Source organism: Neophocaena asiaeorientalis, unplaced genomic scaffold (genome assembly GCF_003031525.2).
Source record: "Neophocaena asiaeorientalis asiaeorientalis breed wild unplaced genomic scaffold, Neophocaena_asiaeorientalis_V1.1 scaffold49, whole genome shotgun sequence".
Classification (NCBI taxonomy): domain Eukaryota; kingdom Metazoa; phylum Chordata; class Mammalia; order Artiodactyla; family Phocoenidae; genus Neophocaena; species Neophocaena asiaeorientalis.
The window spans coordinates 2,879,008-2,905,758 of record NW_020172456.1 but is presented as its reverse complement, the minus strand read 5'-3'; the positions used below and the strand labels follow the sequence as shown (position 1 = coordinate 2,905,758).

Sequence of the window (26,751 nt, the reverse complement as noted above, 5' to 3'; positions counted from 1 at the left end):
AAGCCTTGAGGGAGAAACAAGCAGTCTTCAGAAGCCCCATAAGAGCAGGAAGGCTGCTGTTCTGAGGCCTTGCAGAGGAAGAACGCATTGCTGATGGGGACACACGAGGGGAGTCCGCCTGGGGAGGGTGCTGAGCCCTGACTTTCCAGGCTGGAGCAGAATTGCCTGGGCTGAATGAGTGGTAGCAGTGAGGCGTTGTCCTCTCATATGAGGACCTACCCCCTTCCTTTCCTTTTCTAGGTCTGGGCCTCAGGAAGGGAGACCTGAAAGCTTAAAGGAGATGAGGATGGAAGAGGTCTCCTCTCCTCCCTGGCGTCCTTCAGCAGAGACACATACAAGACCCATGGGTGCCACTGCCAGAGCTTGGAGTCACAGATCTGAATCCAACCTGTCTTAGCCACTCTCCAGCTATGTGACCTTGAGCAAGTTACTTAACCTCTCTGAGTCTCAATTTAAGCCATAGAATGTGGGCGCACGAATAGTTCTTTACCAATGGTTGTGAGGATTGAGGGAGCTGAAGCCCCAGCCCCATTGCCACCTCAGCCAGAAGCCAGCCCTCTGACTCACTGTCTCCAGTGCCCACCTGTGCAGGGAGCCTGCCCTGGGAAGTGACCTGGGACCCCTGGAGCTCCAAGGACCCACTTGAGGCCCTCCAGGATCCGACCCCAAAGCCTTGTAGGCTGCATGCTTACTCAGAGCCTTCCGGCCTTTGCATGTGCTATGGCCCCCAACTGAAACACACTTCCTGCCCCTCTGCCTGCCTTACTGAACTAGCCTTCAGGCTTGACATAGCTGCCCTTGTCTGCAGGAAACCTTCCTTTGCCCCCAAGTCTGCAGCATATCACACCGAGTTTTAATGTCCTGTTCTCCATTGAACTGTGAGCTCCTGAAGTGTAGAGAATAGGTTCTGCCCATGTTGTAACCACAGAGCGCAGCATGGAACTTGGCCCAGAGCAGATGCTCAGGACATGTGCACAAAGTAGAAGGAAGGATGAATAGAGTCTACAGGGGCCTGAGTAGCAAAACTATGGGAGACAGACTACAACAGAACCTCTGTTTGAGCCAGGGAATCCCAGGCAAGAAAGAGGAGGGCAGGGCTTTAGTTACCATGGTTTCAGGGAACCTGTCTTTTCAATCTGTCAGGCCAGGGGAGATGTATCTAGGGCCACCCAGTATAGTTCTTCAGGTTCTGCACTTTACAATTCCAGGGGGCATCATTTTCACACTGGAGTCATCCTAGATTTGCATGGTTATTATGACAATTTTCCAGTAGATGGCGGTAAAGCATCTTGAGTTAGGGGCATTTTTTTCCTGTTTGTGCAAATGCACTGTTTGTGTTCTCTAGTGCTGGGAGCACCTGTCTACCAGCCCTCCAATCTGCTGAGAGGTTACCTAACGTCCCCAGCCTTGTCCCACCTCCTCTTCACTTCAGGGCTTTACAAACCACACCCAGGGCCATTAAAGCCAGAAATCCCCAACTGCGTCCTTTGTTCCAAAGAAGGTGATGTTTGTGATCAGAAGCCCCAGGTTCAAGTTCCAGCTGCTGCATTTCCTAGTGAGTGGTCTTGGGCAAGTGACTCTGCAGTTCTACGACCTAGCTTTCTCTTCCAGAAAGGATGCAGTAATAATCCCTGCCCTTGAGGTTGTGAGGAACAAATGCTACCCTGAACATGGTCGAGCCATTGCTAGCTGTAAAGCACCTCTTCCTAGGAATATCCTGCCTTAATAACGTGCAGGGCTTTCCCAGCTGACCCCAGGAGGATTGCACTGTTTGAGCAGGGGTGTGCTACATACCACACCACTCCTATTTTATCACCGCCCCACCCCCCAGAATCATCTTCTCTTCTCCTATGTTATCTCTTTCCTGGTCTCCACCACTATTTCATCCCCAGGGGTGCTTTGGTCCCCTTTAGTCTCTGCTCCAAACTCCTTAGTACGGTACAGAATAGTCAGTCTGCCAGTAAACAAATCCTCAGCCAGCATCTTCTGTGCACTGGGTGCTGCGCTGGTCTCTACCTTTTAGTTTCTCATAGTCCCATGGGGGCATAAAGTTAACTCAGTCACCATCTTGGTTCTGAGTCTTCAGACCTCATTCTCATTTTTAAAACACTTTGGAGTGTTGTTACATAAGGTGTTTTAAAGGGAAGGGATTTTTTATAGGAAATAATGAGAGGCCAGAATATTTTTCAAATGTGCTCTTTCCTTTAGGTTTACTATTGCTCCTCTATTGAAGTTCATTAAACGAAGAACTGTCTTGTTCAAATGTGGCAGAGGAGAATTCAGCTCAAAATTGTGAATGGAAATGGAAATTATTCTTTCTGGAAGCTGTGTCTCTATTCCTCTTCTGCTGGCTGTCAGGTGGATTTTAGAACTGTATTTCCACATGTTCTGTTTCCATGATAGCTGGATGCTTCCGTGAAGGGAGGATTACACACTGTTTTTCTGTTCCAACACATATAAGTGTCCACTCACCATCCAGTTCTGGAGGTCAGAAGTCTGGCCTGGGTCTCACTGGGCTAAAAATCAAGGTGTCTGTCTGCTGGGACCCTGAGGAGAATGAGGCCTTGCCCAGTCCCTCCCTTTCTGGCTCCGTGGCCACTTAATGACTGGACACTGTCTTTGGCCCCCATCATTAAATATCCTCCAAGGTCCAAACCAAGAGAGGCTTCGCTGGGGTCTTCCCTGCCCATCTAATACTGGCGAAAGCTTAGGTGAGGGAAGCAGAGAACAAACTCACTATAGGTTTCACTTAGAATTTGGTTTGGCTGTGAAGGGACAAGAAACTCAAAGTAGGATTGGCTTAAATGAGATAGACTTGTATTGCCCTCTCATGTAAATTAAGTCTAGAGGCAGGCCATCCACAGCTCATATAGACACTCTACAGTGTCAGGAAGGACCCAATCCCTTTCCGGTACCCTGTTCTGTCATCCCTCAGGTGAGGGCGTGAGGATCTGTCAGAGCCGGGTATGAGGACCTGTCAGAGCCGGGTGTGAAGGAGTGCCTCCACGCAGGTGTTCGGCCTCTTGCACCTTACTTTCGGACACTGTAGATGACAACAATCAGAGCACCAACCTCGCTAGGTAAGGATGAGATGAAACCATGCATGCTGAGCGCCCCGACAGTGCCCAGCACAGGAACCAGACATGTTAGCCCCTGAGGGGACAGTGCAGGAACGGGGTGAGTGAGGCGCCCTGCTGATTGGCAGGGGCTGCCCAGCTCCCGTCCTCCAGGCCATCTAGTGACATCACAGGGGCCTCGGTCTGGGAAGCTCCCCGCCCTGGTGATCAGGTCAGAGATCCAAGCCTCTGGCCAGCCGGTATGAGAGCCACAGGGAGGAGAAGCCCAGCAGGGAGCCGGTGGGTGGGGACCCAGCAGCTGCACTGGAGCCTGGGTTATCCTGCTGAGTCATTCCCCCTGGGGCTTTGAAAGAGAGGGCAGGCCTGTGTGAGGGAGAGGGAGAGAGAGGAGAGAGAAAGAGAGAGAGAGAGAGAGAGCTCTCGCACATACTACACACACACGCGCACATACTACACACACACACACACACCCCTCCCAGCTTAAGGAAAAGGAGCCCCTCCCAGCAGAGAGACGCTTTGTTCCCCACAAGATGTAAAAGCCACAGAAACAAAAGAAAGGCAGCTCCCACTGCCCCTGTCCCTCAGCTGCCATTTCTGCCCCCTCTCTCTATCCTCACCCCATTTCCACCAGCCCTGTGATCCATCCAACCCCGACCCTGCCCCCAGGGTGGTGATAGACAGTTCCAGGGACAAGCTGCTCACCTTACATGCCCACCTCTATCCCCTCCTCATCGTGCACCCGTCCCCCTGGCCCCATCCCCTGTGAATCGTGCCCACCTGGCCCCTCTCAGGCGATAGACGCTTTCCTGGCTCTGAGGTGGTATTCTGATGTACCAGACTTTTCCTGGCACTGTGGAAGACAGATGAGGGAGGCTGGGTCCCTGTGCCCAGAGGAGCTGTATATACCCTGTGGGGTGGGGAAGCTGAGGATGGAATTCATCCCCCTCTACCCCAGAGCCGGCTGAGTGCTGGGCCCCCATGAGGCCGGGCTGCCTGTGAATCATAGGGTCTGGATGGGCCGGAGACTCAGAGGCAGGCTGGGTGGAGACAGAATGCTTCCTTCATTAAAAATCGCTTTTTGTCTTCGTACAAAATCCCCAAGCCCGACTATTATCTAATACCCAACTCTATACCCGTCCAGATGTATTCCTATTCATATGGACCTGGTTTATGGAAAAGTCTGAATTTGACAGGATCAAACAGGACACATTTTTGCTTTGTCTCTCGTCACAGCCTTCAACCACGCTCTGTCAAATCTCTTCTTCTGGCCTTGAACAATATTCTTGGCAGATTTCTAGTTTTCTGATCAAATCTCCTAGTTTTTTTTTCAATTATTAAAAATTCAGGTTAGTTTAGTCCAATTTAAAAGTTAAACATCATATGCAAATACAGGCTGATCCTACCCCCTCCTCCCACAATGCCAAGCAAAGCTAGGAGTGGGGAGGGGGCTTCTCTTCCCTCTCTCCCCCATCAGAATGCTTTTACCCCCTGGGTTTGAGGTTGGGGTATGATGGGGGTTGGGGGATAATGCTGGAAGGGGGCGGCCACAGGTCTTGTTCTCTCGGCCAACACTGCCTGATGACCAGTGCCTCCTCGGGGTGAAATCTTCCAAGTCGGGTGAGCAGTTGCATTCTCTGGGGAGTTGGGTCATCTGGCTAGACTTTTTTCAACACACCCTGTCAACACTCACCCCTGGATGCCTGTCATTGGAATTCCTCCTCAGTTACCTCCTTAGGAGGTACTGACCCACAGGAAACTCCTGCATTCTTGCTTAGCCAAATGGGGGCATGCAGACCACCTTCACTGCCCCAGCTCTGCCCTGCTGTCTCTGTCCATCCTCCTTTCCACCCCACTTCACCATGGGTGGGACAGGTTGGCCAGTCAGCAGGCACTCAACTAAGAAAGGGGGTGCCCAGCTCTCCTCTCACAGGCACTCCTCCCTCTGGGAATAATCTCTAGCAGCCCTTCCTCCACAGCCAGAAAGTGGGGGGAAAACCAGAGCACCCCTGCCCTAGCCTGGGAACACTTGATCTGTGCGGTCATACAGAGCTGCACGCCCAGAAGTGCCCCTCACTTGGTCTGATGCTCTGCCGTCTTGAAATTTTTCATGATATTTGAACAAGGAGCCATTCATTTTCACTTTTCACTGACCCTGGAAAATTATGTAGCTGGTCTCCCCTGGGACTGACTTGCTCTGATCATCCTCATCAGCTTGTAGAGTAGCAGGGCTGGTTCGGGAAGTGCCACCCCACAGTGATTTCCACCTCTCTTTAGAGTGAGGGGTGCTCCCCACCCTGCTATCTTCCCCTTTGGGTTCCAGTCGTCACTCCCAGGCAACAGGGTATGAACTAACCAGCATCCTTTGACATCAAACACACTAACCAAATTGCGAGTTGAATACGTTCAGATTATGTGCTTTTTTGTGTTTCTTACAACAGTGAAATCATGTTGAATATATTGTTTTATAGCCTTCTTTTTTCACTTAACGATACATTGAAAATATATTTTCACGGAGCAAATACCCATCTATAATCTAACTTTCAACATCTGTTTCAGTTACATATTGCTGGGTTACAAACCACCCCAAACCCAGGGCTTAAATCAACAGTGATTGATTGTTTCTCATTATTCTATGGGTTGACCAGACAGTCCTGATCATTCACAAGAAATACAAAAACTAGAGAAAGAAAAACTGGGTTCCAGTGTTAGCTGAGCCACTTCCTGCTTGTGTGACCTTGGTCAAGTAATTGAACCTCATATTCCTCATCTGTAAATTGTTACAGATGGTAACAGTGATGCCTCCCTTACCTGAGATATTTTGAAGATCAAATGAGAGCTATAATAATAATATCTACCATGTACGGTTGTCATGAGGATTAGATGAGTTAATATGGCAAAAGTAACAAATGTTAGCTATTATGCGTCTTGGTGAGGGGCCAGGCTACAGAGGGGATTGCTGGGGCAGGGAAGTAGCTGGTTCTCCAGCTCATTAGACTGAGACATAGGAGGGAGGGAGGATTTCTGCTGGGCAGAGAAGCATGTGAAAGGATGCAGTGAACACGCCTGAGAGTATTAAGCATTGCTCAGCCACAGGGGAAATGAGCGCTGGGGAAAGCGTCATCTTGCTGCAGTTGAAAAATACTTACTTGTAGCCATATTTTTCTGCATACTGATAATATGCTGGTAATAAAGTCAGGATGAAAGTATGCTGGAAAGCAGATAGTGCCAGCCTAGTGATACCAGACTCAAAGAATGACCCATGGGTATCCACTGCCTCTATCCCTGCTCTATCATAGGGACCCCTTCTTCGGGAAACAGAGAGAAGAGGACGAAAACCAAGGAAGTATCTTTGAAGGGCCAGAAAAACAGTATCAGGTAGTCCAAATCTAGGCCCCAAAAGCTTTCTGTGCCCCAAATGTCTTATTTCAACACTTTCATTACACTTTCAGAGACTCTAACATGTTGAGATTCATGTCCCTGTGTCTCTTTAAAAATTATGCAATATTTACAACAAAAGGATGTAAAGAATAACACAACAAAACCCATGTTCTTGCTACCAGCTTAAGAAATAAAACATTGCCAGCACGGTTAAATTTTCCTACCTTTTCATAAGAGGTAAACACTATGCTGAACCCTGAGGTTCATTATGTCCTTGTACTCTTTTTTATTTTTCAAATACATGAATAAATCTGACAGAAAGGATAGGTTGTTTATAGAAATTTGTGTTCCAGTGAAGGACTTTTAGGTTCTCCAGCAGGATCTGGATGACTTCCAAAGAGGCTACAGGAGAAGCAGAGAGGGAAATAAAAGGTTATAAAAAGAAGAGAGTCTCAGTAGCCTGTGACAATATCAACTGGAATAATATATGTAATTATTCCATATACTTGAGGGAGGCTTATACTTGAAAAGATAATGGCTGTAAAATTTTCATATTTGATGAAAAATATAAACCCACAGATCCAAGAAACTGAATCAATGCCAAGCACAAGAAATTATACCAAGGCACATCATATTTAAATTGCTGATAAAAATAATTACTGAAAATCAATGATAACAAAACTTTTTTCAAGGAGCCAGAGGAAAAAAGAAACATTATATAAAGGAAGAAAGATACATGAATAATCTCTGACTTCTCATTAGAAATAATACAAGTCAGGAGACTATGGAACTAAATCTTTAACATCCTACCAGAAAAATGAGAAAACTGTCAACCTAGGATTCTGTTTCCAGTGATAAAGCTGAGGCAAACCATCACCTGCAGACCTTGTTGGAGGCTTGAGGGAAATGATACCAGGTGGAAACTCAAATCCCTGCAAGGAAATAAATAGAAAGAAATGAATATGGGAAATGGTAAATGTAAAAGATGTTTTCTCTTCATTTTAAAATTTATGTTAAAGATAAGTAAAAGTTTAAACAAAAATAATGACAATTTTGTGGAGCTTATAATAAATATAGAAGTAGAATGTATGACAAACAAGCACAAAGGACAAGAGAGGAAGAAAAGGAACTACAGTGTTTTAAGTTTCTTGTGTACTATGTGAAGTGGGATGATATTATTTAAAGGTAGAAATTAAAGATGCACGTTGTAAACTTTAGAGCAAACACTAAAAAAAGAGAAAGGAATAACTAATAAGCCAACAGATAAAACAAACTCCTAAGAAATACTCAATCCCCAGCAGGCAGGGAAGGCAAAAAAGAACAAAGAACATATGGGGAAAATGGGAAAAAAATAGCAAGATGGTAGATTTAAACTCAACCAGAGAGATACTTACGTTAAAAGTAAGTGGACTACATGGATGAACTGTGAAAATATTATGCTAAGTGAAAGAAGCCAGCCTTAAGAGACCACATATTGGATGATTCCATTTTTATGAAATGTCCAGAATAAGCACATTTATGAAAACAGAAAGTAGATGAGTGGTCTCCTAGGGCTGGGGGAGGGATGTGGGAGGGAGATGGAAGTGACAGCTAACTGGTATGAGGTATCTTTTCGAGGTTACAAAAATGTTCTGAAATTAGATTGTGGTGATTATTGCCCAACTCTGTGATTATGCTAAAACCCACTGAATTGTACATTTTAAATGAGTGATTTGTAGGGCCTGTGAATTATATCTCAATAAAGGTGTTTTCTTAAAAGTAAATGAACTAAACATTCTAAATTAAAGTCATCAAAGAGCTGATAAGAGGGTGAAGAAGCTGCTTTAGTTCTACAGACATTGCCAAGCTAGAAGAGAAAGATGCAAACTCGGGCTGTGTTTCTGGCTGCTGGGCTACCCAAAATGATGAGTTTAAGAGCTTCCCTACTTTAAGCTGGCACCCCAAAGGACAAGCTCTCCAGTGTAACAGTGAATTAGAAACAACTCAGTTCTTGTGTAAGTTTTTAGTCAGGGTTCTTGTCACACCTTTGATCAAGAAAACCTCAATACTTTAACTTGCCTTAAGGTAGTTCCAGTATGGTCAGCAAAAGCGAATGAAAATCCTCCCTGGGGAAAGTGCTATGATCCTAGGCCTCAAAGAATTTCAGCAAATACTCTTCAGATGCAATGTCCATTCGTATAGCACACAATTAAGCAAAAGATAACCAAGCACACAAGGAAATAAGACACTATGAGCAAGGAACAGCAAAAACAACAAGCAGCAGAAACAGACTCATCGACTCGAAGCACTGGAATTCTTGATCACAGAATAGGAAATATATGCTTACTGTTTTCAAAGAAATAAGGGCTTAAAGTATGTGCATGGGAAAAAAGAATTAAAACAAAATCTATAAGAAGTGACAGCAGTCACTGTAAGTTGCCATGCTCACATTTCAAAGAGAAAAAAGTTATTGGATGCAGAAGGAGTGATTGATAAAATTTAACATTTATTCATGATATAAAAGCTAAGAATAGAGGGATACTTCTTTAATCTGATAAAAGGTATCTATTAACATTTTACCAAACATCATGCCTAATGGTGAAACAATAAAAGTTTTCCCTTGTGGTTGGAAACAGACAAATATACTATTATATTTTATATTTTACATCCTAGCCAGCTCAGAAAGGAGAGAGAGAGAGAGAGAGAGAGAAAGAGAGAGGGAGAAAGAGAGAAAGAGAGAGAGAGAGGAAAGAGAGAGAGAGAGAGAGAAGGAAGGGAAGGAGTAGAGAGAGAGAGAGAGAGAGAGAGAGAGAGAGAGAAAGAGAGAAAGAGAGAGAGAGAGAGAGAGGAAAGAGAGAGAGAGAAGAAGGGAAGGAGGGAGGGAGGGAGGAAGGCAGGAAAAAGAAGAAAGAAAGAAAAAGGTATAAGGGTATTATATTAGTCTGCTAGGGCTGCCATAACGGAATGCCACAGACTGGTGGTTTAAACAACAGAAATTTATTTTCTTACAGTTCTGGAGGCTAGAAGTTCAAGATCAAGGTGCAGAGTTACTTTCTGGTGAAGTGTCTCTCCTTCCTTGCAGATGGCTACCTTCTTGCTGTGTCTTCATCTGGCCTCTTCTCTGTGTGTGCATGGAGAGAGAGAGCTCCTGGTCTCTTCCTCTTCTTAAAAGGACACCAATCCTATTGGATTAGGGTTGCACGCTTATGACCTCAGTTAACCTTGATTACCTCCTCAAAGTCCTTTTCTTCAAATACAGTCACACTGGGGGTTGGGGCTTCAACATATGAACTTGGGGGGACACAATTCAGTTCATTACAGATAGGAAAGGAAGAAACAAAATTGTACAAATGATATGCTTATATAGATAGAGTTAGAAAATATAAAATAATCTAGGAATTATTAGGATTAATAGAGTTTAACAAAGTTGCTGAATACAAAAGTTAGTATATAAAAGTCAATTATATTCCTATATAGCAAAAACACATATTTTGAAAATGAGAAAATTTTAATGTATTACTTAAATAGTGGAAAAATATCAGAATTTGGAAATAAATCATTTTTTTAAAAGATGTGCAAGACCTCTATAGGAAAAATGATAAAACTATACTATATCCTTGGTATGATATACCATATTCTTGGATTGGGAGATTCAATAATTTTAAAATGTCAATCCACCCAAACTTATTTATAGGTTTGATCAAAACTGAGTCAGGGTACCACCAGGTTTGTTTTAGAACTTGAGAAGCTGAATCTAAATGTAAAGAGCTGAGAAAGGTCAATGATACTCTTGAAGTAAAAGGATAAGTTAGGAGAAATTGCCCTATCATATTTTAAGTTTTACAATAAAGTTTTAGTAATGGTGGTTGCAGGGATAGACAGATAGGTCAACAGAACAGAACAGAGAGCCCAGAAACAGGCCCCACTTATTTGGATCCTTGACATACGACAGAGCTGGTACTGCAGAGCAGTCTGGAAAGGTCAGGGGTTTTTCCTCAATAAATGACGATGGAATAATGAGTATCCATAGGTAAAAAATGAGATTGGACTCGTATTTTCCATACATACAAAAATCAACTACACGTGGACTTTTTTTATTAAGATAAAATTAACATAAAATTCACCATTTTAAAGAGTAAAATTCAGTGGTTTTTAGTATACTCACAGAGTTGTGCAACCATCACCACTATCTAATTATAGAATATTTTAATTACAAGATGACTTTTTCCCATTAGGCAGTCACTCTCCATTCTCTCCTAGCTAAAGGTTTGTCCATTTTGTAGATTTCCTAAGAAAGCACCAACTTTTCATCTTGTTGATTCTCTCTATTGTTTTTCTATTCTCTACTTCATTTATCTCCACTCCAATCTTTATAGTTTCCTTCTTTCTACTTGCTTTGAGTTTAGTTTGTTCTTTTTGTGGTTTCTTAAGTTGGAGGTATGGGTTATTGATTAGGAATGTAGGAATTTATAGATATAAAGTTAATGTTCTTTTTTAATGTAGGAATTTATAGGTATAAAGTTCCCTCTGAGCATTGCTTTCACTATATCTCATAAGTTGTGGTATATTATATCTTCATTTTCATTCATCTCAAAGTCTTTTCTAATTTCTTGTGAGATTTCTTCTTTGACCTATTGTTTAAGCATGCGTTATTTAACTTCTACATTTTTGTGAGTTTCCCAGATTTTTTTTTCTATTATGGGTTTCTAATTTTATTCCACTGTGGTCAGAGAAGATATTTTGTATACTTTATATACTTAATGTATTAAGATTTGTTTCATGGCCTAACTTGTGGTTTATACTGGAGAATGTTCAATACACATTGTGTTCTCAATACACATTGAGAAGAATGTGTATATTGTTATTGTTGGGTGGAGTGTTCTACAGAGTCTGCTAGGGCTAGTTATTTTACGTTGTTCAAGTCTTCTATATCTTCGCTGATTTCTATATAGTTGTTCTATCCATTATTAAAAGTCGAGTATTAAAGTATCCAACTCTTATTGTCAAACTGTTTCCCCCTTTAAACATTTACTTATTTTATTTATTATTTTTGGCTGTTTCAGGTCTCAGTTGCAGCACATGAGATCTTTGGTGAGGAATGCGGGATTTTCATTGTGGCGTGCAGGCTTCTCTCTAGTAATGGCGTGTGGGTTTTCTCTCTCTAGTTGTGGTGCATGGGCTCCATAGTTTGTGGCATGCAGGCTCTTTCGTTGAGGTGTGCAGGCTTAGTTGCCCTGTGGAATGTGGGATCTTAGTTCCCGACCAGGGATCAAACCCATGTCCCCTGCATTGGAAGGCAGATTCTTTACCACTGGACCACCAGGGAAGTCCCTTCCCCTTCAATCTTGTCAGTTTTTGCTTCATATATTTTGGTGCCTCTGTTGCTAGGTACATATACGTATATAATTGTTATATCTTTTTAATGGAATGACCCTTTCATCATTATATAATGTCATTTCTTTGTCTCTTGTAACAATTTTGTCTTAAAGTTTATTTTTTCTGACATAATATAGCCACTCTAGCTCCCTTTGATTACTGTTTGCATAGACTATTTTTTTCCGTCTTTCACTTTGAACCTATTTGTGTCTTTGGATCTAAAGTGAGTCTCTTGTAGACAGCTTATACTTGGATCATGTATTTTTAAAAAATTTACTCTGCTAGTCTCTGCCTTTTAATCAGAGTTTAATCCACTAACATTTAAAGTAATTACCATTAAGGAAGGACTTACTTCTGCCATTTTGCTATCTGTTTTCTTATGTCTTATACCATTTTTGTTCTTTATTTTATCCAGCACTGTTCTCTTGTGTTAAATATATACATTTATTCTCTAGTATATCTTTTCAATTTCCCTGTTATTTCTTTTTGCTATATATATATATATATATATATATATATATATATATATTTATACATTTATTTATTTATTGGCTGCACTGGGTCTTTGTTGCTGTGCGTGGGCTTTCTCTAGTTGCAGCGAGCAGGGGCTACTCTTCGTTGCAGTGCGTGGACTTCTCCTTGCAGTGGCTTCTCTTGTTGCGGAGCATGGGCTCTAGGCGCATGGGCTTCAGTAGCTGTGGCTCGTGGGCTCTACAGCACAGGCTCAGAAGTTGGGGCGCACGGGCTTACTTGCTCCATGGCATGAGGGATCTTCCTGGAACAGGGCTTGAAACCATGTCCCCTGCACTGGCAGGCAGATTCTTAACCACTGCACCACCAGGGAGGTCCCTTTTTTTGCTATATATTTTTGAGTTATTTTCTTAACGGTTGCTCTGAGGATTACAATTAACAGCTTAATTTATAACAATCTAGTGAAGATTAATATCAACTTAGCTTCAAAAGTATGCAAAAACTTTGTTCCTGTATAGATCTACACGCACCCTTTATGTTGTATTGTCACAAATTACATCTTCATACATTGTGTGCCTATCAACATAGATTTATAATTTTGGTTTTATGCAGTTATCTTTTAAATCATATACGAAAAAGAGGAACTACAAACCCAAAATACATTAATACTGACTTTTATATGTATCTGTGCAGTTACCTTTACCTTATTCTTTATTTGGTGAGGCATCCATTCTCATGGTTTCCTTTAGTTCTTTGCCCTTGGTTTCCTTTAGCTCTTTCAGCATATTTTAAATGGTTGGCTTAAAGTCTTTTCAATTAAGTCCAACGTCTGGGCTTCCTCAAGAACAATTTCTATTAATTGCCTCTTTTCTTGTATATGAGCCATACTTTCTTGTTTCTTTTCATGCTTTATAATCTGTGTTGACAATTGGAAAATTTGAATATTATAATGTGGCAACTCTGGGAATCAGATTTTTCTCCTTCCCAGGGACTGTTGTTGCTGCTTGCTGCAGTAGTTGTTTATTTGTTTAATGTCTTTTCTGAACTCATTTTGTAAAATCTATATGTTTTGTTGTGTGTGTCCACTGAAATCCCTATTCCATTAGCTTTGTGGTCGGCTAGTGATTGGACAGAGACTTTAAATATCTGGAACAGCAGCAGCAAAAATACCCCCCAGTCTCTGCAGCTGGGCTCTGTGTTTGTGTGGGCATGCTTTCAAAACTCAGACAGTAGTTCACAACTCTACCTTAACCTTCACCTTCCACATGCACAGAGACTGAAGGCGAGCCAGAGGTGAAAGCTTAGGAACTTCTCAAGTCTTTCCAGAGCATGAGCCCAGCCCTGGGGGTGTGTTCATCCTCTAGATTCCCAGGTATATGTCAGAGCTTTTCACATACCTGGGAATCTACCTGGAGAAAAGGGAATCCTCCTACAGTGTTTGTAGGAATGTAAATTGGTGTAGCCACTATGGAGAACAGTATGGAGGTTTCTTAAGAAAGTAAAAACAGAGCTACCATACGATCCAGCAATCCCACTCCTGGGCATATATCCAGAGAAAAACATGGTTCGAAATAATACATGCACCTCAATATTCATTGCAGTGCTGTTTACAATAGCTAAGACATGGAAGCAGCCTAAATATCCATCGGCAGATGAATGGATAAAGAAGATGTGGTACATATATACAATGGAATATTACTCAGCCATTAAAAAGAATAAAATGAAATAATGCCATTTGCAGCAATGTGGATGGACCTGGAGATTATCATACTAAGTGAAGTAAGTCAGACAGAGAAAGACAAAAATATGATATCACTTATATGTGGAATCTGAAAAAAATGATACAAATGAACTTATTTATAAAATAAAAACAGACTCACAGACTTAGAGAATGAACTTATGGTTACTGGTGGGGGAAGGGTGAGGAGGGAGGGATAGATTGGGAGTTTGGGATTGACATGTACACACTGCTGTATTTAAAATAGATAACCAAGGACCTACTGTATAGCACAGGGAATTCTGCTCAATACTCTGTAATAACTTAAATGGGAAAAGAATTTGAGAAAGAATAGATACATGTATATGTATAACTGAATCACTTTGCTGTACACCTGAAACTAACACAACAATTGTTAATCAACTATACTCCAATATAAAATGAAAAAAAATTTTAGATCCTTATTCCCCAAAGGATCTCATTTCCCAGCTTTTCTTCCCAAGTTTTTGGTTAGCCTATTTTTTGCCCCAACTGTTATCCATTACCCCAGGCAGCGGTGATTGATTCATTGGCCTTTAAATGTTTTCCACAAATGCCTCCAAGTAGCCACCTCAGCAATGGGAGAATTCTGAGTTAGGTGAGATAAAGGCAAGGCTTTTGAACCAGTCCTCCTGGAAGCTACCAAGCAGGTCGAAGTAAACAACTATAGCATTTTTTTGAAGAATGGGATGAGTACTGCTAACCTCCCAGCGCTGGTGCTAGGAATGCAGGCTGTTGGCACCAGGATAAGTTAAAACACTGTAAAGCATGTACAAGATCTATATAAGGAAAACTACAAAACTCTGATGAAAAAATTAAAAGAATAACTAAATAAATTGAGAGATATTCCATTTGTTCATGGATAAGAGGACTCAATATTGTCAAGATGTCAGTTCTTCCCAACTTGATGTATAGATTTAACTCAATCCCAGTCAAAATCCCAGCAAGTTATTTTGTGGACATTGAAAGAATGATTATAAACTTTATATGGAGAAACAAAAGACTGAAAACAGCCAGCACAATATTAAAAGAAAAGAACAAAGTTAAAGAACTGAAACTACTGACGTAAAGATTTACTATAATATGATCAAGACAGTTTTTTTATTGATGAAAGAACAGACAAATAGATCAACAGAACAGAATTAAAAGCCCAGAAATAGATCCACATTAATATAATCAACTGATCTTTAATGAAGAAGCAAAGGTAATACATTAGAACACAGATAGTCTTTTCAACAAACGGTGCTAGAACAACTGGACATCCACATGCCAAAAAATGAACCTTGTACCCTTCACAAAAAATTAACTCAAAATGCATCTTAGAGCTAACTGTAAAATTCAAAACTATAAAACTCCTAGAAGATAACATAGGAAAAAAGCTAGATTACCTTTGACATGATGACTTTTTGGATATAACACCAAAGGCCATGATTCATGGAAGGGAGACTTGTTAATCTAATGGTTTTAATTAATTAAAAACCTCTGGGGTCGGGGGCGGGGAGGCAGTTGGGGGAGGCGTGCCATGAGGCCTCGGCTAGCCCGCTGCAAACCGTGAGCTAGCTGTGGCGCGCGGATGGCCTGTCGGGGCTCCGACTGTAGCTGTGTCAGCGTGTTATGATGCAATCTCGTACCAACCTGGCTACCAGAATCCCCTGTAGTAAAGTGAAATACTCAAGGCTCTCCAGTACAGAGGATGGCTACATTGACCTTCAGGGAGAAACTAACTGCTAAAGCCAACAGATTGTGGGAATCTTCCTTCTTTCCTGATGTCATGAGATCCAATTTATTAAAGTTTAAGAAAGGCCCTCCTAAGATTGCACTTGCTACGGTGCTGTTTGTTTGTTTGTTTTTAATTAATTAATTAATTATTTATTTTTGGCTGTGTTGGGTCTTCGTTTCTGTGCGAGAGCTTTCTCTAGTTGCGGTGAGCCGGGGCCACTCTTCATCGCGGTGCATGGGCCTCTCACTGTCGTGGCCTCTCGTTGCGGAGCATAGGCTCCAGACGCGCAGGCTCAGTAGTTATGGCGCACGGGCCCAGTTGCTCCGCGGCATGTGGGATCTTCCCAGACCAGGGGTCAAACCCGTGGCCCCTGCATTGGCAGGCAGATTCTCAACCACTGCACCACCAGGGAAGCCCTATGGTGCTGTTTTTGATTGGTGCCTTTCTCATTATCATAGGCTCCCTCCTGCTGGCAGGCTATATCAGCAAAGGGATTTTGTTCTCAGATAACAAGACATGTTTCTTCCTTTGAGCTTCACAAACTTCTCCCACAGTTCCTATGAGGGGGTAGACCGGGCCATTCCTGTCCTGATCATTGGCATCCTGGTGTTCCTGCTGGGATTTTACCACCTGCACATCGCCTGCTATGCACCCAAAGGCTACTGGGGACACTCCTACGATGACATGCCAGACTTTGATGACTAGCACGCACCTCAGCCCTGAAGAAAAGAGTCCCAGATGGGACTGAGCCCAGCTTTAAGACATTGAGCAGATACTATGGCTAAGGGCTAAGGAGTTCTGCAATTTGCAGATATTTAACAAAACAGTGGCCAGATTTTATGCGTCCATCCTAAAGACGTTAACTGAGCTTACAACTATCCATGCCATTAGGACAGTCTCTATTTTTCATCTCCTGGCCCTGGCAAGAGCTCCTGACAAGTTTTTCCACATGAATATGTATCATGAAAAGTAGCAATGTTAATTGTATGGGAAAGTGGGAGGTTATTCTGTAGTGAAATGTGTTGCTACCACCACCCTTTTTAGAGTTGAGCATTCTTTTAAATAGTCCTCATTGTCAATATGTTCTTGTGGCAAATGGAAGAATGCAGTTAAGTCAGATTTCTTATTACTAAGTAATTTATTTTGAAAATATCTAAGTGTCTTATTCCCATACTCTAACCTTGTGTTCTAGTGGAAAACCTTGGCAAAATCAAATAACCAGTGTGGTGCATCTCTCATATTTTTTACTTGCTTTCTTATTAACAGCAACTAGAAATTTTTTAAACCTCAGAGCAAATTTTCAAACCGTAAACACATTCTCTGTTCACCAGTCCTGGGCCAGCTCTGATCTGGTTCACCGACAGGTTGGCCAGCGTATAATTTGGATAATTCTGTCCTTTGTAGATCTAGATGTTCTGTATATCATGCCTTTAAGGACTGGACTTTTAGCTGTTTCCTAAGGAAAAAATGTAAATAAGTGGTTATTATTTATAGTTTTTAACCCTGTTGTTAGTACCTCATATTATGATGTCATCCTGCCGAAGATTGTAAGAACTGGCCTGGATCTCTAGAGGACAAGACTGCCTTAGTTTGATTCAGTTTCCTAGCTTACAAAAAGTGACTTGTATTCAAAAGAAATTAAAATATCAAAATCTAAAAAAATCCACAGAAAACCCCCCTCTGCTCTGTGAAAGACACGGTCAAGCGAATAAGAAGATGAGCCACAAACTGGGAAAAAATATTTGCAAATGACATATCTGATAAAAGATGTTATTCAAAATATATAAAGAATTCTGGGGCTTCCCTGGTGGTGCAGTGGTTAAGAATCCGCCTGCCAACGCAGGGGACACGGGTTCAAGCCCTGGTCCAGGAAGATCCCACATGCCGCAGATCAACTAAGCCCACACGCCACAACTACTGAGACTGCGGGCCTAGAGCCCGTGCTCCGCAACAAGAGAAGCCACAGCAATGAGAAGCCTGCGCACCGCAATGAAGAGTAGACCCGCTCACCGCAACTAGAGAAAGCCTGCGGGCAGCAACAAAGACCCAGTGCAGCCAAATATATATATATATATATATATATAAAGAATTTTTAAAACCCAAAAAGAAGAAAATGAGTAACCTCATTAAAAAATGGGCAAAAGGCCTGAACAGACACCTCATCAACGAAGATATATAGTTGGCAATAAGCACATGAAAAAATGCTCCACATTGTATGCTACTAGGCAATTGCAAATTGTGACAGCAATGAGGTACCACAACACACCTATTAGAAATCCAGACACTGACAAAATCAAACGCTGGCAAGGATGTGGAGCAACAGGAACTCTCATTCATTGCTGGTGGGAATGCAAAATGGTATAGCACATATTGTTACCATATAATCCAGAAATTGGACTCCTTAATATTCATCCAGATGAGCTGAAAACTTATGTCCACACAAAAACTTGCACATGGATGGTCAGAGCTTTATTCGTAATTGCCAAAACTTGGAAGTAGCCAAGACGTCCTTCCATAGGTGAATGGATAAATGAGTTAAGGTACATCCAGACAATGGAATATTATTCAGCACAAAAAGAAATGAGCTATCATGCCATGAAAAGACATGTGGGAAGCTTAACTCCATATTGCTAAGTGAAAGAAACATCTGAAAAGGCTACCTACTGTGTTATTCCAACTATATGACATTCTGGAAAAGGCAAAATTATGGACACAGTAAAAGAATCAGTGGTGGAGGGGAGAGAGAGATGAATAGGAAGAACAGAGAGGATTTTTAGGCCAGTAAAACTACTCTGATGATATTAAAATTGTGGATATATGTCCATATACATTTGTCAAAACCCTTGGGATGTACAACACCAGGAGGGAGCCCTAACATAAACTATGGATTTTGTGTGATTCTGATATGTCAGTGGCGGTTCATTTTGATAGCAGGGAGGCTGAGCATATGTGGGGCCATGGGGAAATCTCTGCCTAATTTTGCTAAAATTTTGAACCTAAAACTGCTCTAAAACATAAAGTGTATTTTAAAAATACCGTAAAGCTTTCTTACTGGGATTCAGCTGCTTTTTCCCTTGATTAAGCATTCCCCGAGTGCTGCAAGCCTTCCGTTAGTTTCCAGAGTTCCAAACAAGTTGACTCTGATTGTTTTTTTTGCCAGTTTATTCATTATTTTTGAGGAGGGACAGACTTTTGGAGTTACCTCCCCTGCCATTGTCACTGATGTACCTCCATATAGATTTTAGAGTTAAATGTAAATTGCAAAAAACGTCAAACTTTTAGAAGGTAGTACAGATAAATGTCTTTAAGTCCTCAGGGCCAGGAAATATTTCTTAAATATGATATAAAGAGATAGGTAAATTTTGCTAAATTAAAATTGAAAACTCTTGTTAATCTGAGAACATCATAGACTGAAAAGGCAAACGCCCAAGCGGGAGCAGATAATTGTAAGGATATTTTTAATATCTTTCAAATCAATTAGAAAGACAACCCAATTTTTAAAAACTGGGTGAAAGGCTTGAACAGGTACCTCCAAAAAAAGAATTCCAAATGGCCAATAAATACTTGATCATGTACCCCACCTCATTAATAATTCATGAAATGCATATTAAAACCACAAGGAGACACTACTAAAACCCCACCAGCAAAGACCATCAATGTCAAATACTGAAAAGGATGTGGAGCATCGGGAATGCTCACCCACTGCTGGTGGACGTACAAATTGATACAACTCTACTTTGGGAAACATTTTAGCATTAATTAGTAAAGCTGACGATACACACCCCCAATGTGGATGATCACCCCCACAACTTTACTCTTGCTCTACAGAAACTCGAGCACACGTGTAGCAGGCATAGGGGCATTGTTTTAGAAAACAAGCTGATGAACAAAAAGTTGTTCGTAACCCCAATTTCCACCAACCAGGATAAATTAATTATGGCAGAGTCAAGCAATGGAGTGCCATACAGCAATAACAGTGAATAAACTACAACTGCATGCCACAACTTGAATGAATCTTTAATATATAACGTTGAGTAAAAGAAGCTCTACATGAAGTATATACAGACTCGGATTCCATTAATATCCACTTAAAAAAAGAGACCCAACCAAACTCTATTGATTAAGGATGAATAATCAGGTGGTAAAGTATAAAAAAAAGGAAGTAAAGGTACCATTAAGGTCAAGAGAGGGCTATCTGTGGGTGGGGGGGCAGGTGGAGAAGAGGGGTGTGACTGGGTAGCAACACAGGAAAATGTCTGGTATAATGTTCTATTTCTTGACCTGGGTAGTGGTTACATAGTGTTTGCTTTATGATTATTCATTATAGCTCTCATTTCTGTTTTATATACACCTTTCTTATGTCCTTTTTTTTGGCCGCGCTGTGTGGCTTGCGGGATTCTTAGCTCCCTGACCGGGGATTGAATGCGGGCCCTCAGCAGTGAGAGCATGGAGTCCTAACCACTGGACCACCAGGGAATTCCCTGTCTGTGTATTATATTTCACAAGTTAATAAAGGTATAAAGTAAAGAATGTGTTCATTACTGGAAACAAATGCCAACTCCCACAGTACAGCAGAGCTGCTTTCAAGAGGCTGGCCATGGAGACGGGATCCTCACTTTGTAGCCCAGAAGAAATCCAATAGGGAAACCATATTTCTGCCCTATGAGGATCTGTTTGAGGGGTGAGGGGTGGTCTATAGCCTCAATAAATATCAACATGAGGACCCAAGTATTTATTTTTTATTGAGGTAACATTGGTTTCTAACATTATATGTTTCATGTCTACATTATATTTCCACTTCAGTATATACTACGGCATGCTCACCACTGATAATTTAGTTTCCAAGTATTCTTTTTTTTTTTTTTTTTTTTTTTTTTGCGGTACACGGGCCTCTCACTGCTGTGGCCTCTCCCGTTGCGGAGCGCAGGCTCCGGGCGCGCAGGCTCAGCGGCCATGGCTCACGGGCCCAGCTGCTCCGCGGCATGTGGGATCCTCCTGGACCGGGTCACGAACCCGTGTCCCCTGCATCGGCAGGCGGACTCTCAGCCACTGCGCCACCAGGGAAGCCCCCCAAGTATTCTTTAACAACCTAATCCTGCAGGGCATCAGTCAGGCTCAAGACAGAACTGAGGTGAGGTTGTGCAGGCTTCAAACCTCCAGATCTGCCCTGGAAATGTTCAGTTTAGCTCAATTTTGGAGGGGGAAACTCTCCCTCTCCAACGTGTCTCCAGAGTTCCAGCACACAGCGGTGCTTCCTTTGTGGTGTCATCCGCATCCACCTCTGACCCGGCCCCACCAGAAGTTTCCAATATTGATAATTCGTAGTGACTTGGAGGTAGATGACAGTGACCTCCCACTAGTCATGAATTTCCCCTCTTCCAGGGCAGAAGTAAAAGAAGCTGCGGCTAGCTAAGAGCATCTACCTGGTGGGGGCCTTGGTGAGTGGGGACCCAGCCTGAGGCCATGGGTGAGGGAGGGCAGGGAGGCCAGGGCTGTCCCAGTGGAGGGGAGGCTTAGGTTCTCTGCCCTGAGGACCATGTGGTTAGAGGGCCCTGACTTCTCCACTCTGGCTCCACCAGACTGGGGAGTGCCAGCTTCCAGTGAGGGGTCAGTGCTGTGTGTCTCTCAAAACACACAACCCCATGTCTGATTAGATAGAGGACAGTGAAAAAATAGTATTCAATCCCAGTACATTGCTTGCCTGCTTTCTGAACAGGTAATCAAATTTCCTTCTGTTCGGAAAGGCAGATTAGAGTGTGTGACAGAAGCCTGAGCTCCCAAAATAGACCCACCTTCTTGGAGAGTTCTGATTGGGCTCTTGGGGATAGGGGATACCCTAGAGTATCTGGATTGTCACAGAGTGTGAATAGTGATGTGGTTCTGCCTTGAAAAATACTGTCCCTGTCAGTGGCATACGTTTATTTCTAGATCCTATAGCAAAATCTGCAGACGCTCAGGACCTCCAGACCTGCCGCCCCCTTTCTTACCCCCTACTTAGCTAGGTGACTAGCACTGGGCTTTAGGATGATGGGGACACTAGTGTATCTCTCATGCCTCGAAGCCATCAAAATGATGTGAAACAAGCAGTGGGCACACCTAGCTGACCGTTTCCTGGACCTCCCGCTTTTTTCCCTCTTATTTTGAATTTTCCTGAACATCTCCCCTGGACAGTGAAGAAAGGCCATGCGCCGTTGTGTAGCCTGTGTACAGCTGTGTTTGTTTTTGGAATTACAACCAGTTCTGCAATGAAAATCCTGTGCATGTTGGTCTTGTGAGCTCAGGGGAGTGTTTCTGATGAAATGATTTCTAGACAACAGGGGTAGGGTCACCACGGGCTCGTAACACTATTGGCTGTGAGGGCTGTGGCCCTGCAGCTCTCCACCAGGGTGTTTTGGGACCTCAGGCAATTTCACTGCTCAATATTCCACATCAGCTGGTGGGACCCTACTAAGCTCTGGCATCTAAGGTAACACAGACTTCACCCCCTTAGTTATTAAAAAATATTTATTTGAGTTAGCACTGTGCTAGACACTAGGAATAAAAAGAAAAAGGAGATACAATCTGATCTTAAAAGGATGTATAATCTAGTGGGAGAAGGTATATATCAATGAGTCAAAATCTCTACTTTCTGACCCATCAGGAAAGGTATTATTTTGCATGGATGCTGAAGGTTTCTACCCTTAAGCATACAAGTTTTATGTTAACCATTTTCAGACACACTAGACATATCATATAATTGCTTTCCTTTTAAAATAAAATATTCCATCAGAATTAACCTTCTCTTAATGATTCAAGATTGTTATTCTGAACATTTCCAACATTATCTTATAATACAGTGGTGCCCCCAAGGCTTTTTGGCATGGCCCTGAACTAAATGACCCCAAACTCTGAGTTTGTTTTATATCCTCTCGTTTATATAAGTTGTTCTACATCCTCTTGCTCTAGGCTTTTGCTAATTTCACTGTGCTTGCTTTTTATAAGTCCTTTCTCCTTCCAATATGCTCTTTTCCCTCTGCTGTGGGCTGGAAAATCAGGAAACTAGATTTATCAGGCTATGGGTTCAGCTGCTGTCATAGACCAAGGTGTCAATAGTTCAGGGCTCTTCTTCTCCAGGTCATCATGAGACTCAGGTCTTGTAGATTGGCCAAACTCGGGTCCTTGTCAGCATCATCAAAGTTGTCCCCACCTCCACCCCGCTGTCCATGGTCCAGTCTGCACAAGGGGAAAGAGGAACTGGAGGGCAGGCAGCTTCCTTTTAAGAATGTGGCCCAGAAATGAAACAGATCACTTCCACTCCCATCCCATTGGTTATAACTTAGTCCTATTGCTGCACTTGCCTGCAAGGGAGGCTGGGATATGTAGTCTCTAGTAGGGTAGCCATGTAACCAAGTTTTAACCTTGGAAGCTCTACTGCTAAAAGAGGGGAAAAAAGGACATAAGCGGATACTTAGCGGTCTCTGCCACACTGGATCTGTTTAAACCGTGCGTAGGATAAACGCAGGTGGGCTGTCACTGAAGACACAAGGTGCTCTCCTACAGAAAAAGTATCTGATTTTGACAGCAGTTCCTTCCGTTTGGATTGCTCAGAGGACTTTTGTGTCTTTGTTGTTGTCCTGGATTAAGATCCCAGACAAGACACTGGAGGTTAAGAAAGCAGTCACGAAGACAACACTCATCATCTTTCAGAGATCTCCCACCTTAATCACATGAGTGAGAACGTGAAAGATGTTCTCAGCACCCACAGGCCAGAAGCACCTTTTCTTTGAAAGCCTCTCAAGGCCACAGCTATTCACAAAAGACTCAGCTATTCATTCCCACACACCTTCACGCCTTGACAAAGCACCTTCTACCAGCCTGACACTCGTCTAGGTCGTTGATGTTCAGTTGGTTAGGGTCATCTCTCTGATTGTCCCACCATACAGCCCACCTGGTATTCCCATGGATTCCCCCCCAGCTTTTCTGTGTCTCCATTTATTGTACATCCTTGATGCCTATCAGGTCTCGCCTCCAGGAACTGGAGTGGGTTGGATGTTGGCTCAAAAACTTTATCCTGTGGCTGCTGTTCAAAAACTTTCCACGGCTCCCTTTGCCTGCTGAGCGAAGTCTAAACGCCTCAGCCCCGCGTGTGAAGCCTTTCAAGACCTGCTTTCAGCCTCCCATTCTGGTCTCAGCTCCCAGCAGAGGGCATGTTCAGGGATCGGGCTCATCCAGGGAAGCTGGTTCATAGGTTCTGTGTGGATGGCACCTGGGCAAAGGGGGTTGGAGAGCTGCTGATGCCAGCTCTGGGTCTGAGCTAGAATACCCACTACCCAGTCTTCTCACAGGACACTCAGTCACGGATGCCTAGAAATTTCAGCGCTAGGGTCTCCCCTCCATTCTATCTAGGTCCTTCCTGGAAGGGAGAGATTAATATTGACCAGCCTCTGTTTGTGGAAAACTGACCCAAGTAACTTACATGCATTTTATATTCACAGTGACTCTATGAGGTAGGTACTACTGTTGGACTCCTTTTATTTCCATCTCCGTTTTATAGATGTGAAAATTAATTTCAGAGTGGCTAAGTAAATAGTGCAAAGTCACCCAGCTAGTAAGAGGCAGAGCCCAGCTTTTTTTTTTTTTTTTTTTTTTGCGGTACGCGGGCCTCTCACTGTTGTGGCCTCTGCCGTTGCGGAGCACACGCTCCGGACGCGCAGGCTCAGCGGCCACGGCTCACGGGCCCAGCCGCTCCACGGCATGTGGGATCTTCCCGGACCGGGGCACGAACCCGTGTCCCCTGCATTGGCAGGCGGACTCTCAACCACTGTGCCACCAGGGAAGCCCAGAGCCCAGACTTGAACCAAGTTTCAACTGGATCCAAAGACCATGTTCTTTCCACTTAACACAGGGTCTTTCTAAAGGAACGGCTATTACCCTCATACATAAGACGCTTAATCCTCCCACCCTGGAGTTAGACACTAGTTCTGTAGTGAGGAAGCAGAGAGGAGGACAAGTTGCTTTTGTCCAGGTTTTACTCTCTCCCGCCAGTACCATAACAACGACAGCAAAAACAACAATATTTATTGAGCATCTACTTTGTATACAATATGTCATTTAATCCTCACAACTACCCTTTAAGGTTGTTATTATTATTCCCGCCATTTTGCATATGCAAAGAGTGAAGCTCAGAAAGGTTAAGTCCCATATTTAGATAGCCCAGCTGGGACTGGAATCCGGGCAGCTAGAGTTCTTAAACATTACTTTTGTACTTACCTGGTTTATATTTGTTCCCACCAGACTTTATCCTAGAAGAGAGGAATAGAAATGTTAGGGCCAGAGGGGCCTTAAACCCCAACTAGCCCAGCCCTCTCAGTATTACAGATGAGAGGGAAAAAGAAAGAAAGACAGATCAAGCAAGTTATCCAAGATTGCAAAGCACGCTAGCAGCTGAGCCCAGGCTAGAACCCAGACCCTTGATACCCTGTTGCCATTGTGTGATAGACAACCAAAAGCCTTCCTAGTCCTTGAACGAATGAATAAACGAATGGGTGAGGGAGCGAAGAAATGGACGGATCTCAGCAGAATGCCTAGTGGCTCACTTTGGGTTTTCGTGGCACTGCTGGGTCAGAAGAACCAGGGGGTGAGGGGGCGGGGGCAGGTGCAGGGGAGGGAGAGAGATGACCAGGGTGCGCCAGCCTGGAGGGAGCGCGGTGCTGCTGGTTATGGGGAGCCAACCCTTGAAAGACTAGCTACCCTTTGACCCTCCTGTCAGTGTCTCATGACCTTAGATTCACACTGATTACTCTGTGGCCTTAGCACATCGCTAACAACTCTGTCAGTATCTTACCATTATATAACTGTTAGAAGAGAGTCACTTTCAAAGGTTGGTCAGCAGACTGCCTCTCTCGTAAAGTCTATTAAATAAACATGCTTAGGCCCCTTCCTGGGAGAGAGGAGAGTGGCTGTTTACTACTGCCCCTTAGTTTGTATACTGATCTTTGGGGGTTCGAACACTGGCACCTGCCCTCAGAGCCAAACCTAGTGTCTCCAGCAGAGTAGCCAGGACTTTGAAGAAACTGGAGACCTACAGGACTGTGGCCCATGGCAAACTGGAAATGACCCAGCCCACCCTCTTGGGCCTCCTGGACAGGGCTGTGGTCAATTTGTAGATCTTCCCTTTGCTGGGCAAGAAGGAACCAATCACTGGGCCGGTGCCAGGAGCTGGTCCCTGGGCGGGGCTAAGCGCTGTTACCTTTGTGCGGTTGTCTTTTCTCGCTTTGGCTGGCGGGGTTGGGTGGGTTGAAAGGAGCACTAGCCTCAAAGGAGAGCTTGAAGTGGGGGTGAAGGCTGTAGGGTGGGCAGAGAGCAGCAGGACGCCTGCCAGGGCCCAGAGCTTCGGAGGGTGCTGGAGTGTCTACAGCGAGGGACTGCCAGCCTTGTATATTTGCGATGGTAATTTGCTGATGGTTCCTGGTAGCTACAAAGTCTCTAAGGCGGAGCCTGGGCCTTTGCATATGAAAATCCAGCCTGGGTTCCCTCGCGGGTCAAGCAGCATTGGGGCGGGGCCAAGGTTGGCTTCTGCCTGGGAGGGGCCGGGATGCCGCTCCCATGGTGATGCAGCGGGGAATTTGCTGACAGTCCCTTGCCAGGTGGGGCTGGCTTCACTAGGCCCGCGAGGAGGAGGACCGGCTGGCAGTCTCCTCCCAGGTAGGGAGCGTGTTGCCCGTCACCGCATCCCGGCGGCCTGCGTACCTTTCCTGGCGCCGGGGCCGTGGCGCCGAGGGCGCAGACGTGGTGAGCAAGCGGGTGGTATCAGCTGGAACTGGTCTTCCCGGCTGGAAGAAGGGGCGCACAATCCGGGTCCTGGACAGGGGAGGGGGTGGGGCAGGACTGCTTGCTCTACGCTTTCCGGGACCTCGGACTGGGAGGAATGGGGGCGGGGGAGACTGCGCCACACTCTGGCAGGAGGCTGGCCTGGGGTCCCCCTCTGTCTGCCTGTTGGTTACCTCTCTGGACCA

The 26,751-nt window shown here is 43.7% G+C and overlaps 1 protein-coding gene across 1 annotated transcript; it reads left to right on the top strand.

Moving 5' to 3' along the window:
* Positions 1 to 15,651: 15,651 nt before the first annotated feature.
* LOC112394920 (transmembrane protein 230-like) lies at positions 15,652 to 16,462 on the top strand. The gene is made up of 4 exons (XM_024737897.1): positions 15,652 to 15,748; positions 15,828 to 15,870; positions 16,172 to 16,255; positions 16,312 to 16,462. The coding sequence occupies exons 1-4, from the start codon at positions 15,652 to 15,654 to the stop codon at positions 16,460 to 16,462; spliced, it is 375 nt and encodes a 124-aa protein (XP_024593665.1).
* Positions 16,463 to 26,751: the final 10,289 nt, after the last annotated feature.